A 12,707-nucleotide genomic window follows, 5' to 3' on the forward strand; every position below is an offset into this window, starting at 1 on the left:
CTCTCTTTCTCTCTCTTTTTCCCTCACCCTCTCTCTCCTTCTCTCTTTTTCCCTCACCCTCTCTCTCTCTCTCTCTTTTTCCCTCACCCTCTCTCTCTTTCTCTCTCTTTTTCCCTCACCCTCTCTCTCCTTCTCTCTCTTTTCCCTCACCCTCTCTCTCCTTCTCTCTTTTTCCCTCACCCTCTCTCTCTTTCTCTCTCTTTTCCCTCACCCTCTCTCTCTTTCTCTCTTTTTCCCTCACCCTCTCTCTCCTTCTCTCTTTTTCCCTCACCCTCTCTCTTTCTCTCTTTTTCCCTCACCCTCTCTCTATCTCTCTCTTTTTCCCTCACCCTCTCTCTCTTTCTCTCTCTTTTTCCCTCACCCTCTCTCTCCTTCTCTCTCTTTTTCCCTCACCCTCTCTCTCTTTCTCTCTCTTTTTCCCTCACCCTCTCTCTCCTTCTCTCTCTTTTTCCCTCACCCTCTCTCTCTTTCTCTCTCTTTTTCCCTCACCCTCTCTCTCCTTCTCTCTCTTTTTCCCTCACCCTCTCTCTCCTTCTCTCTTTTTCCCTCACCCTCTCTCTATCTCTCTCTTTTTCCCTCACCCTCTCTCTCTTTCTCTCTCTTTTTCCCTCACCCTCTCTCTCTTTCTCTCTCTTTTTCCCTCACCCTCTCTCTCCTTCTCTCTTTTTCCCTCACCCTCTCACTCTTTCTCTCTTTTTCCCTCACCCTCTCTCTCTTTTTCCCTCACCCTCTCTCTCTTTCTCTCTTTTTCCCTCGCCATCTCTCTCTTTCTCTCTCTTTTTCCCTCACCCTCTCTCTCATTCTCTCTCTTTTCCCTCACCCTCTCTCTCTTTCTCTCTCTTTTCCCTCACCCTCTCTCTCTTTCTCTCTTTTTTCCCTCACCCTCTCTCTCTTTCTCTCTCTTTTCCCTCACCCTCTCTCTATCTCTCTCTTTTTCCCTCACCCTCTCTCTCTTTCTCTCTCTTTTTCCCTCACCCTCTCTCTCTTTCTCTCTCTTTTTCCCTCACCCTCTCTCTCTTTCTCTCTCTTTTTCCCTCACCCTCTCTCTCTCTCTCTCTCTTTTTCCCTCACCCTCTCTCTCTCTGTTTTCTATTATTCTCACCCTCTATCTTTTCTCCCACACTGACACACATTTTTGTTTGTTTTTGTCCATGTGTATGCATCCATGTGTGTGTGTGTGTGTGTGTGTGTGTGTGTGTGTGTGTGTGTGTGTGTGTGTGTGTGTGTGTGTGTGTGTGTGTGTGTGTGTGTGTGATGCATTTGTATGTGTGTGTGTGCATCCGTATGTATGTGTGTGTGTGTGCATGCGTCCATTCGTGTGTGTGTGAATGCGTCCGTGTGTGTGTGTGTGTGTGTGTGTGTGTGTGTGTGTGTGTGTGTGTGTGTGTGTGTGTGTATGCATTTGTATGTGTGTGTGTGTGCATCCGTATGTATGTGTGTGTGTGTGCATGCGTCCATTCGTGTGTGTGTGAATGCGTCCGTGTGTGTGTGTGTGTGTGTGTGTGTGTGTGTGTGTGTGTGTGTGTGTGTGTGTGTGTGTGTGTGTGTGTGTGTGTGTGTGTGTGTGTGTGTGTGTGCGTGTGTGTGCATCTGTACGTGTGTATGTGTCTGTTCGTGTGTGTGTGTCCTGTACCAGGAGTGCGACAGGTGAGGCGTGGCATGACATCATGCTGTCGTGTCTGGGGGGTAAGACATGTGACCCAGACTCAGGGAACACAGAACCAGAGTGTGGCAGCACCTTCGCATACACATACTTCGTCTCCTTCATCTTCTTCTGTTCTTTCCTGGTAAGAGGACTAATCAAACCCTAACCCTTAGCCCCTAACCCCTAACCCCTATCCCCTAACCCCTAGCCCCTAACCCCTATCCCCTAACCCCTAACCCCTATCCTCTAACCCCTAGCCCCTAGCCCCTAACCCCTAACCCCTATCCCCTAACCCTTAGCCCCTATCCTCTATCCCCTAACCCTTAACCCCTATCCTCTAACCCCTAGCCCCTAACCCCTAACCCCTATCCCCTAACCCCTATCCCCTATCCCCTACGCCCTATCCCCTAACCCCTAGCCCCTATCCCTAGCCCCTAACCCCTAGCCCCTAACCCCTAACCCTAACCCCTATCCCCTAATCCCTAACCCCTAGCCCAGCATTTCTCAAATTCGGGTTTAGTTGTTTTGTCCTAGCACTGCACAGCTGATTGAAATAATCAAAGCTTGATGATGAGTTGGTTATCTGAATCAGCAGTGTAGTGCTAGAGGGAAACCACAACATGCACCCAGGGAGGGCCCCAGGACCCAGTTTGGGAAACCCTGCCCTAGCCCCTACCCTACCCCCTCCCACTAGGACCTTCACATACAGTATTTCATCTTCCTCTGTTCTTTCCTGGTAAGAGGACTAATCAAACCCTAACTCCTAGACCCTAACTCCTAGACCCTAACTCCTAGTCCCTAACGCCTAGACCCTAACTCCTAGTCCCTAACGCCTAGACCCTAACTCTTAGATCCTAACTCCTTACTCCTAGATTCTAACCCCTAGACCCTAGACTCTAACCCCTAGACCCTAGACTCTAACCCCTAGACTTTAACCCCTAGACTTTAACCCCTAGATTCTAACCCCTAGACCCTAGACTCTAACCCCTAGACTCTAACCCCTAGACCCTAGACTCTAACCCCTAGACCCTAGACTCTAACCCCTAGACCCTAACCCCTAGACTCTAACCCCTAGACCCTTACTCCCAAATCGTATTGAAAGCTAGCTAGCTGCGTCCTATTAAACCTGTCATCTGGTTTGCTTGGTTAGCTAATAGCCAATGCCATTGCAAGCAAGGTAGGAATTAAGCTAACTAGCTAAATGGTTAGCTAGCTAGCAAGCTGCATACATGACTCTGAGTCTGGCTGGCACTGGCAAGAGTATGTTGAATTGAATTGTTGAATTGTTAGGTAGCTAGTTAGTTATCTATCTAGTTGTAGCCAGAGGACTTTCTACAACTTCTAGCTAGCAGCATTAGAAAAGCTAGCTGCAGACTGCAGGCACATTGGCTACCTAGCAACATGACATCATTTCTAATTTCTGGAGGCAGTGTAAACACAGTTTGAGCTAGCCCACCAAGGCCAGCCCAGCCCTGGTTGACTTTAAAGTGCCAATGGAAACGATGCTTCAGTAGTTCTAGAAGAGGATATTCAGACACTCTTGGAGGACAATGGAAGTTGATTTGAAAATGCTTCTTTCATTTTCAATCCAATCTGTTTCAGCCTGTAATAACTGGGTCTGGTTGAATGGATTTTTGCAACTCAATGAACAGGTCACAGACTTTGTAATGTTACCGTATTGCATAACATTTGGAGTTGTATTTTTTTGGTATCTAATAATTGTTGCTGTGTAGATGCTGAATCTGTTTGTGTGTGTGTGTATGCATTTGTATGTGTGTGTGTGTGCATCCGTATGTATGTGTGTGTGTGTGCATGCGTCCATTCGTGTGTGTGTGAATGCGTCCGTGTGTGTGTGTGTGTGTGTGTGTGTGTGTGTGTGTGTGTGTGTGTGTGTGTGTGTGTGTGTGTGTGTGTGTGTGTGTGTGTGTGTGTGTGTGTGTGTGCGTAGATGCTGAATCTATTTGTGGCTGTCATCATGGATAACTTTGAGTACCTGACCAGAGACTCATCTATACTGGGTCCTCATCACCTGGACGAGTACGTCAGGATATGGGCCGAGTATGACCCCGCTGCCTGGTGAGTCACACACACACACGAACGCACACAGATACACACACACACACACACACACACACACACACACACATAAACGCACACAGACACACACAGATACACACACACACACACACACATTGCTGTAGACACTATCACCGATGTACATGTGTACAGACTATTCATGTTTAATCATACGGACAAAATGTTTTGTTCATTTACACTTGACTAATGTACGTAGAAATAGGCACATACAGATATCCACTTACGTCAAACTCATATATGGACACAGCATCATACACATGATTAACATTGTTGACTGTACAGTAACTCTAACCCATGCCTTTCTCTCCTAATACACTTTTGTCATAGCTTCTCATTCTAACCTTAAACCCTTAACTGAAAACCACAAACCTGACCCCAGTCATGTGACCAGTCACGTGACAGAGGAGACGATTTCAACTGATAATAAACCATAGAGTTAGATAGAGGACTGTAGATGTATTTAACCCATTTTGACATTGCTGTTACAGACACCATAATGGCACAGATACAAATATGAGTCCTCTATCTAACTCTATTTAATAAACTGACCATACGGACGTGGGAGTTTAGTGATACTGATGATGATGATGATGGAGTTAACAGGGAACAGGTGCTTCTGTACCTGACCAACTAACCAGCCGTTCTGTCTCTCGTCTTTCTTGCTCTCCTTTGTCGTTCTCTCTCTTTCTGTTTCCAAAGTGTTGAAATTGTGGAGGCCCTTAAATCTATGTACTGTGAACTCAGTGACTACCCAGCCGTAACACTCCCTCAATGTGTGTGTGTGTGTGTGTGTGTGTGTGTGTGTGTGTGTGTGTGTGTGTGTGTGTGTGTGTGTGTGTGTGTGTGTGTGTGTGTGTGTGTGTGTGTGTGTGTGTGTGTGTGTGTGTGTGCGTGCCTCTCTCTCCAAGTGCGGTTCCACCAAATGTAACGGTTAACAGAGCTAGAGAGAGGGGGAGAGAGAGATGGTAAAAGAAGATAAGGGCAGAGAGAGAGAGGAAGAGAGATTGTCTGCATTGTGGTTCTTTATATCACTCATTGCTGCATGGTTAACGTTTCTGTAGGCAACCATTGGCGGTTTATGGCAACACAAGAAAAATACACACCCTGTATTTTGATACTGAGAAATGCATTGTCCATTAGAAAGCAATTTTCTCTCTTTTTCTTCAATGTATCTCTGAAAATGTACAGATAGCCACACAGCTTTTACTATAATGTAGTTGGAGAAAATATGGACAGGGAAGAAAGATGTCTTTGAGTAAAAAGATATATGTAGAAAAATGTAAATAGAAAAAAATATATTGAATTATGTATGTAGATTATATGTGGAATTATATGTAGAAAAATATAAATTGAAAAATATATGTTGAATTATGTATGTAGATTATATGTGGAATTATATGTAGAAAAATATATGTTGAATTATGTATGTAGATTATATGTGGAATTATATGTAGAAAAATATATGTTGAATTATGTATGTAGATTATATGTGGAATTATATGTAGAAAAAATACATGTTGAATTATGTATGAAATTAAATGTAGAAAAATATATGTAGAAGTATCTATGTAGATTATATGTGGAATTATATGTAGAAAAATATATATCATAAAGGTGGGAAAACGTTTGTGTGTGTGTGTGTGTGTGTGTGTGTGTGTGTGTGTGTGTGTGTGTGTGTGTGTGTGTGTGTGTGTGTGTGTGTGTGTGTGTGTGTGTGTGGCCATGTGTGCATGCTTGTTAGACTGATTTATACTCTTGTTCTCCTCTGTGCTCTCTCACTCTGTCTATCCTCCCTCTCCCCCTCCCTCCCTCCCTTTCTCTCTCTGTCTCTCTCTCTCTCTCTCTCTCTCCGTGTATCCCTTCCTCCTCTAACCTCCCTGTATTCTTCTTGCAGCGGGCGCATACATTATAAGGATATGTACAGTTTATTGAGAGTAATCTCCCCTCCTCTGGGCTTGGGCAAGAAATGCCCTCATAGGGTGGCCTGCAAGGTTTGGACCAAACTATAACACAACGTTTACGCAACCTGCTCGTTCTGTCTCTCACTCAGAGACTTGGGAATGAATGTTACGCTCTATCTCTCTCTTTTTCTGATTTTCCTTTATCACTTCTTCATGGTCATTTCTTATTCGACTTTGGTTTGGTTTGGTTTGTAGTCATCCACGGTCACCATCTTGCTTTGGTTTTCTTATTAATATTGGTATGCATTCTTGATTATGATAGAGGAGAATGTTTGGGACAATGCAGAACACACCACACCTGTTTAGTAGCAACTGTCTGAAGCATGATGTTGTAGGCGTGCACTGCACTTGCTATCTGTACTGTACTCACTAAACGAACAAACGATTCACTACTACAAACGATTCACTGCTACAAACGATTCACTACTTGCACATTTTTCAATGAGTCAATCCAGGTTGTTGGGGTCAATTGCATATCAATTCACTCTGTTCAAGAAGTAAACTGAAATTCCAATTCCAGTTCCATGCGTTTCAGTGAGAAAAATGACTTCCTAAATTGACTGAATTGAAATAGAATTGACCCCAACCCCGGAGTCAATACTGTCTCAACGAAACAAGACACAAGAAATTGGAACCATTGTGTTTTGTTGGTTTGTGCTGTCTGTCTAACCATGACCAGGGCCAGACCATGGTACAACAGGGTTCTAGCATCGTGCATTGTTCTAGAATGGGGGGGTTGGGTCCGGATGGTGGGATGGGGAGGGGTGGGTTTGGGAGGGGTTTGGGGAAGGGTTGCAAAATTCCGGGACCTTTCCCAAAATTCTCAGGTTTTCCAGCAATCCTGGTTCTCTGCTGATTCCGGGAATCTTCCAAACAGAATTTCTGGAAAACCTGTGAATTTCGGGAAAGGTCCCAGAACTGTACAACCCTAGTTGGGGGGTAAAAGGAAGTGCATTGACATGACCATTTGTGACATCACCACCCCAGCAGCGGTGCTTTTCCTTGCCTGCTAGAAGCCCCACTGCACGTTCTATACGAGAGGAGACACAAACACCCCTTTTACCTCCCTGCATAGAACGCTGTGTTATTACAGCTACTTATACTAAAACTACACCTCCCCCACCCCCCTCTCTCCCCCTCTCTCTCCCCTCTCTCCCCCTCTCTCTCCCCTCTCTCTCCCCTCTCGTAACCACTCTTCCGACCAAACAATAACCTCTGTGTATTTGTTTCCCCCTTTCTTTGTTGTTCCTTTCTCCTCTCGTCTCCCCCCCTCTCGCCTCCACCCCCATGCACCTCTCGTTCGTGTGTCAACCCAAACTCCCTACCCTCCCACCCCCCACCCCCTCATCGGTTTTTCATTTCTTGGTTGTCCGTCCACGTTTGTCGTTGTTGGTGTATGTGTGTGTGTGTGTGTGTGTGTGTCCGGGTGGGCATACTACCACTACTACAGCGGCCGAATCACTTACAATGACATGTATCAGATGCTCAGGCACATGTGTCCACCGTTAGGCCTGGGGAAGAGGTGCCCTGCCCGGGTCGCCTACAAGGTAGACTCCCCCCCTCCCTCCCTCCCTCCCTCCCACCCTCCCTCCCTCCCTCTCCCTCCTTCCCCCTCCCTCCATCGCCCCTCCAAACTCCTAAAACTCAGCGCTGTCATTATTGTCTGTTAGTGGTGGTGTGATGGTGAGCACTGTTTTTTATTATCGGTCGGAACTGGGGATGAACGGAGGGAGGGAGGGAGGGATGGAGGGAGGGAGGGGTGGAGGGAGGGATGGTCGTGAAGTGGAATGATAGGGAAATGATAGTCAGTCCCTGCGACCCTCCAGATACACTAAGCCACAGGAGCAAGGGAACGGAGGACGCCTTGTCTGCCCTTCTGCACCCTGCATGGACCTATACACACTCACATACACAGATTTCTCTGGTTTTGCCCACGTTTGGGGACGTGGTCTTCCAAGAAGAACCAATGTAAAATCCGTGCACCACAGCCTTCTGGAAGTCAAGTATCCATGATCTCAGGTCAGCCATACTTTATTGGATCGGTGATATTACCAATTTACTTGGTTTTGCCATCAAAAGGCACGTTTTTTGTTAAAAACTGAAATGATTTTAAATAAGCCCTCGCAGTATGAGTGGTTTTACATTTACTAACATATTAATGGGTATCTATCTGCAGTTTTTCTTCCATTGGAGAGCCGGTAGGCACACTGGCATGTATTGTCCTGAATATTACTCCGGGCGCTCTCACACACACACACACATGAACAGACAAAGGGATGCGGGTACAGAAGGACAGCGAAGGGTGTGTGTCTTGAGTCCTCTGCGTCTCTCATTCCTGTGGATGGCACCATAGCTACACACTCTCTCACACACAGTAATTCAGACAGGTCTTCATTTCCTGACTACACACACATATACTGTATACCGTACTTCAATCTTCAGCCCTTAGCTGGGAGGGGATGATGACACAGAGACATTTGTGGCCACATTATTTGACAGGAAGTTGTTATTTGTTGATTTTAATGACAGTGAATCTACAGTATTGTGTTCACTCCCATTACAATTGACAAATAGATAGACAGTCATGTCTTTATCAGTCTCTCCTTATTGTGTCTTTTCTCCAGATCTTTTCCCTTTCTTTCCTTTGAGAAGACCTGAGCTTTTTCCACCCATCCTGTTTTACTGTCTATGCAGTTCTGAACTGTTTGTCTTCATATCTTTCCCCTCCGTCTCTCTCTCTCTCTCTCTCTCTCTCTCTCTCTCTCTCTCTCTCTGTATCACTCCCCCCTGTCTCTCTCTCTCTCTCTGTATCACTCCCTCCCCCCTCTCTCTCTGTATCACTCCCTCCCCCCTCTCTCTCTCTGTATCACTCCCTCCCCCGCTCTCTCTCTTGCTCTCTCTGTATCACTCCCTCCCCCCTCTCTCACTCTCTCTCTGTATCACTCCCCCCCTCTCTGTATCACTCCCCTCTCTCTCTCTGTATCACTCCCCACTCTCTCTCTCTCTCTCTCTCTCTCTCTCTCTCTCTCTCCGTATCACTCCCTCCCCCCTCTCTCTGTATCACTCCCTCCCCCTCTCTCACTCTCTCTCGGTATCACTCCCCCCTCTCTCTCTGTATCACTCCCTCCCCCTCCCTCCCTCTCTCTCTCTCTCTCTGTATCACCCCCCCTCTCTGTATCACTCCCCCCTCTCTCTCCCCACCCCCCCCTCTCTCTCTCTCCCCACCCCTCTCTCTCTCTCTCTCTTTCTCTCTCTTTCCTCTTCCCCTAATTTGCATTCCATCCACTTGTCTGTCAGCTTCAACTACGCCAACATTATCCAATGTCTCACTCCCTTACATACACTCTCTCCCTCTGTCCCTCTGTCCCTCTGTCTGTCTCTGTCCCTCTATCCTACTGTCTGTCTCTGTCCCTCTATCCTACTGTCTGTCTCTGTCCCCCTCTCTCACTCTCTCTCTGTATCACTCCCCCTCTCTCTCTGTATCACTCCCTCCCCCTCCCTCCCTCTCTCTCTCTTTGTATCACCCCCCCTCTCTGTATCACTCCCCCCTCTCTCTCTGTATCACTCCCCCCTCTCTCTCCCCCCCTCTCTCTCTCTCTCTCTCTCTCTCTCTCTCCCCCCCTCTCGCTCTCTCTCTCTCGTTCTCAAATTCAAATTCAAGCTGCTTTATTGGCATGAAAAACATTGTGTCAATATTGCCAAAGCAACAATGTATACAATATACATTGTAATACAATTATAAGCAATAACAAATAATAATATAAAATTATATTATTATATATTATTATATTATTAATATCTCTCTCTCTCTTTCCTTTTCCCCTAATTTGCATTCCGTCCACTTGTCTGTCAGCTTCAACTACGCCAACATTATCCAATGTCTCACTCCCTTACATACACTCTCTCCCTCTGTCCCTCTGTCCCTCTGTCTGTCTCTGTCCCTCTATCCTACTGTCTGTCTCTGTCCCTCTATCCTACTGTCTGTCTCTCTCCCTCTATCCTACTGTCACCCTCTATCCTACTGTCTGTCTCTGTCCCTCTATCCTACTGTCTGTCTCTATCCTACTGTCTGTCTCTGTCCCTCTATCCTACTGTCTGTCTCTCTCCCTCTATCCTACTGTCTCCCTCTATCCTACTGTCTGTCTCTGTCCCTCTATCCTACTCTCTGTCTCTATCCTACTGTCTGTCTCTGTCCCTCTATCCTACTGTCTGTCTCTCTCCCTCTATCCTACTCTCTCCCTCTATCCTACTGTCTGTCTCTCTCCCTCTATCCTACTGTCACCCTCTATCCTACTGTCTGTCTCTGTCCCTCTATCCTACTCTCTGTCTCTATCCTACTGTCTGTCTCTGTCCCTCTATCCTACTGTCTGTCTCTATCCTACTGTCTGTCTCTGTCCCTCTATCCTACTGTCTGTCTCTCTCCCTCTATCCTACTGTCACCCTCTATCCTACTGTCTGTCTCTGTCCCTCTATCCTACTCTCTGTCTCTATCCTACTGTCTGTCTCTCTCCCTCTATCCTACTGTCTCCCTCTATCCTACTGTCTGTCTCTGTCCCTCTATCCTACTCTCTGTCTCTATCCTACTGTCTGTCTCTGTCCCTCTATCCTACTGTCTGTCTCTCTCCCTCTATCCTACTGTCTCCCTCTATCCTACTGTCTGTCTCTGTCCCTCTATCCTACTCTCTGTCTCTATCCTACTGTCTGTCTCTATCCTACTGTCTGTCTCTGTCCCTCTATCCTACTGTCTGTCTCTGTCGCTCTATCCTACTGTCTGTCTCTCTCCCTCTATCCTACTGTCTGTCTCTCTCCCTCTATCCTACTCTCTGTCTCTATCCTACTGTCTGTCTCTGTCCCTCTATCCTACTGTCTGTCTCTGTCCCTCTATCCTACTGTCTGTCTCTCTCCCTCTATCCTACTCTCTGTCTCTATCCTACTGTCTGTCTCTGTCCCTCTATCCTACTGTCTGTCTCTGTCCCTCTATCCTACTGTCTGTCTCTCTCCCTCTATCCTACTGTCTGTCTCTGTCCCTCTATCCTACTGTCTGTCTCTGTCCCTCTATCCTACTGTCTCCCTCTATCCTACTGTCTGTCTCTGTCCCTCTATCCTACTCTCTGTCTCTATCCTACTGTCTGTCTCTGTCCCTCTATCCTACTGGCTGTCTCTCTCCCTCTATCCTACTGTCACCCTCTATCCTACTGTCTGTCTCTGTCCCTCTATCCTACTCTCTGTGTCTATCCTACTGTCTGTCTCTGTCCCTCTATCCTACTGTCTGTCTCTCTCCCTCTATCCTACTGTCTGTCTCTCTCCCTCTATCCTACTCTCTGTGTCTATCCTACTGTCTGTCTCTGTCCCTCTATCCTACTGTCTGTCTCTGTCGCTCTATCCTACTCTCTGTCTCTATCCTACTGTCTGTCTCTGTCCCTCTATCCTACTGTCTGTCTCTCTCCCTCTATCCTACTGTCTGTCTCTGTCTCTCTCCCTCTATCCTACTGACTGTCTCTGTCTCTGTCCTACTGTCTGCCTCTGTCCTTTCTGTCCTCTCTTCTCCCTGCTCCTTCTCTCCACTCTGTCCAGGGCTGTGTCCCAAATGGAACCCTATTCCATATACAGTGCACTACTTTCAACTAGAGCGCTATGGGCCCTGGTCAAAAGAAGTGCACTACATTGGGAATAGGGTGCTATTTGGGACAGGGTGCCATTTGGGAAGCAGCCCAGCAAATCTCTATTGCATACAGTATGTCACTCATGGAAATCCCTAGTGTTCATGGATAACAACGATGATAGATGCTGTGATGGCTTATGTGGGTTATATGCTAGCTTGTCGTTGTTTTAGTACACTAATCCTGAGAGAAGACTTTACGTTAAAGACCCTAACCCCTACACCACTTTCTCCCACCTGGGACTGGTCATGATCCAAGAGTAGTATTTGACCTCATTCTTACGCTTGACCTTTCTAACCTTTGTTATGGTAGTGAACTTTCCAGGAAGGCCTGCTTTGTTTGGGATATGGCCATTGGTTGGCCATTTTTGGTGATAGATTGTAATGGTTTCAGTCCTCGTCTTATTCTCTTGTCTTGTTATACTCTCTCTCTCTCTTTCTCTCTCTCTTTCTCTCTCTCTTTCTCTCTCTCTTTCTCTCTCAATATCCTCTCTTTCTTTCTCCCCTTGAATCACGTCTTGATTTCTTGTTTTTCCTTTTTCAATGTCGTCACAACCCCTCTTCCTGTCCCGACTTCCTTTTTTATCTGTAGCTCCATCTCATTATAGAAACCTTCTGGTTCTAACGCCACTAACTTCTACTACTACTACTTCTCCCCTATATACAGTAGTCCACCATCTGGTTGGTCAAAAGCAAATCATTCTTCTTTTTATTCTTTTCTTCTTTCAGGGAATGTTATTACTAAACATCTTTAACTGACCCCTTTTAGATAACGCAACCGTTTAGCATCGAGAGAGATCTGATCTGCCAATCCGGACCTTTGCATCATGTCTAAAAGACTAACACTAAGGACTCTTGGAATAGCCTGCATAGCTCTGTAGGAAACCATAGAGAGAAAATACAACAAATCAAAGGGATCAATAAGTAGATATCCCATGAATACATCAAAGCTAATAGATGATGCTCTCTGTGCGCGGCTGCACGGCTGCTTGTCCTGGGGAGGGGGGGAGGGGTAGGGGCATGCTGCTTGTGGAGGTATGTTGAATGTCGGGGATCTGGGGGGTGTTGGGGAATGCATGCGTCCGTTGCATTCTCTGTTGCATGGCTTGTTGCTATGGACACCTGGAGGCTGTGGATGTTGGCTGCGACGACTGTTGCCACACACGCTTTCGGGCATGACACACACACACACACACACACACACACTAACATCGTGTCACACGTGCTTGCCCGTCCTACGTGAGTACCCAACGCTCATGTTCAGAGGTCAAACCAATCGATGACCGACTAATAGATGTGAAAAACAACCACCCTGGTTTTTTTTTAATCTAGCAGTTCATCCATT

General features: G+C 46.4%; 1 protein-coding gene across 10 annotated transcripts in view; it reads left to right on the forward strand.

Moving 5' to 3' along the window:
* Positions 1 to 12,707, forward strand: part of LOC106594976 (voltage-dependent P/Q-type calcium channel subunit alpha-1A) — a 269,165-nt gene that overhangs the window by 220,211 nt on the left and 36,247 nt on the right. For 9 of the 10 annotated variants that reach the window (XM_045708214.1, XM_045708234.1, XM_045708245.1 and 6 more), the window contains 3 exons: positions 1,637 to 1,787; positions 3,594 to 3,721; positions 5,637 to 5,733. In XM_045708214.1, coding sequence (XP_045564170.1) covers positions 1,637 to 1,787; positions 3,594 to 3,721; positions 5,637 to 5,733 — 376 coding nt within the window. Of the gene's footprint in view, positions 1 to 1,636; positions 1,788 to 3,593; positions 3,722 to 5,636; positions 5,734 to 7,153; positions 7,251 to 12,707 lie in introns of all 10 variants that reach the window. The other variant, XM_045708266.1, reaches the window with a different exon arrangement.

The sequence above is a fragment of the Salmo salar genome, chromosome ssa02 (assembly GCF_905237065.1).
Source record: "Salmo salar chromosome ssa02, Ssal_v3.1, whole genome shotgun sequence".
NCBI lineage: Eukaryota > Metazoa > Chordata > Actinopteri > Salmoniformes > Salmonidae > Salmo > Salmo salar.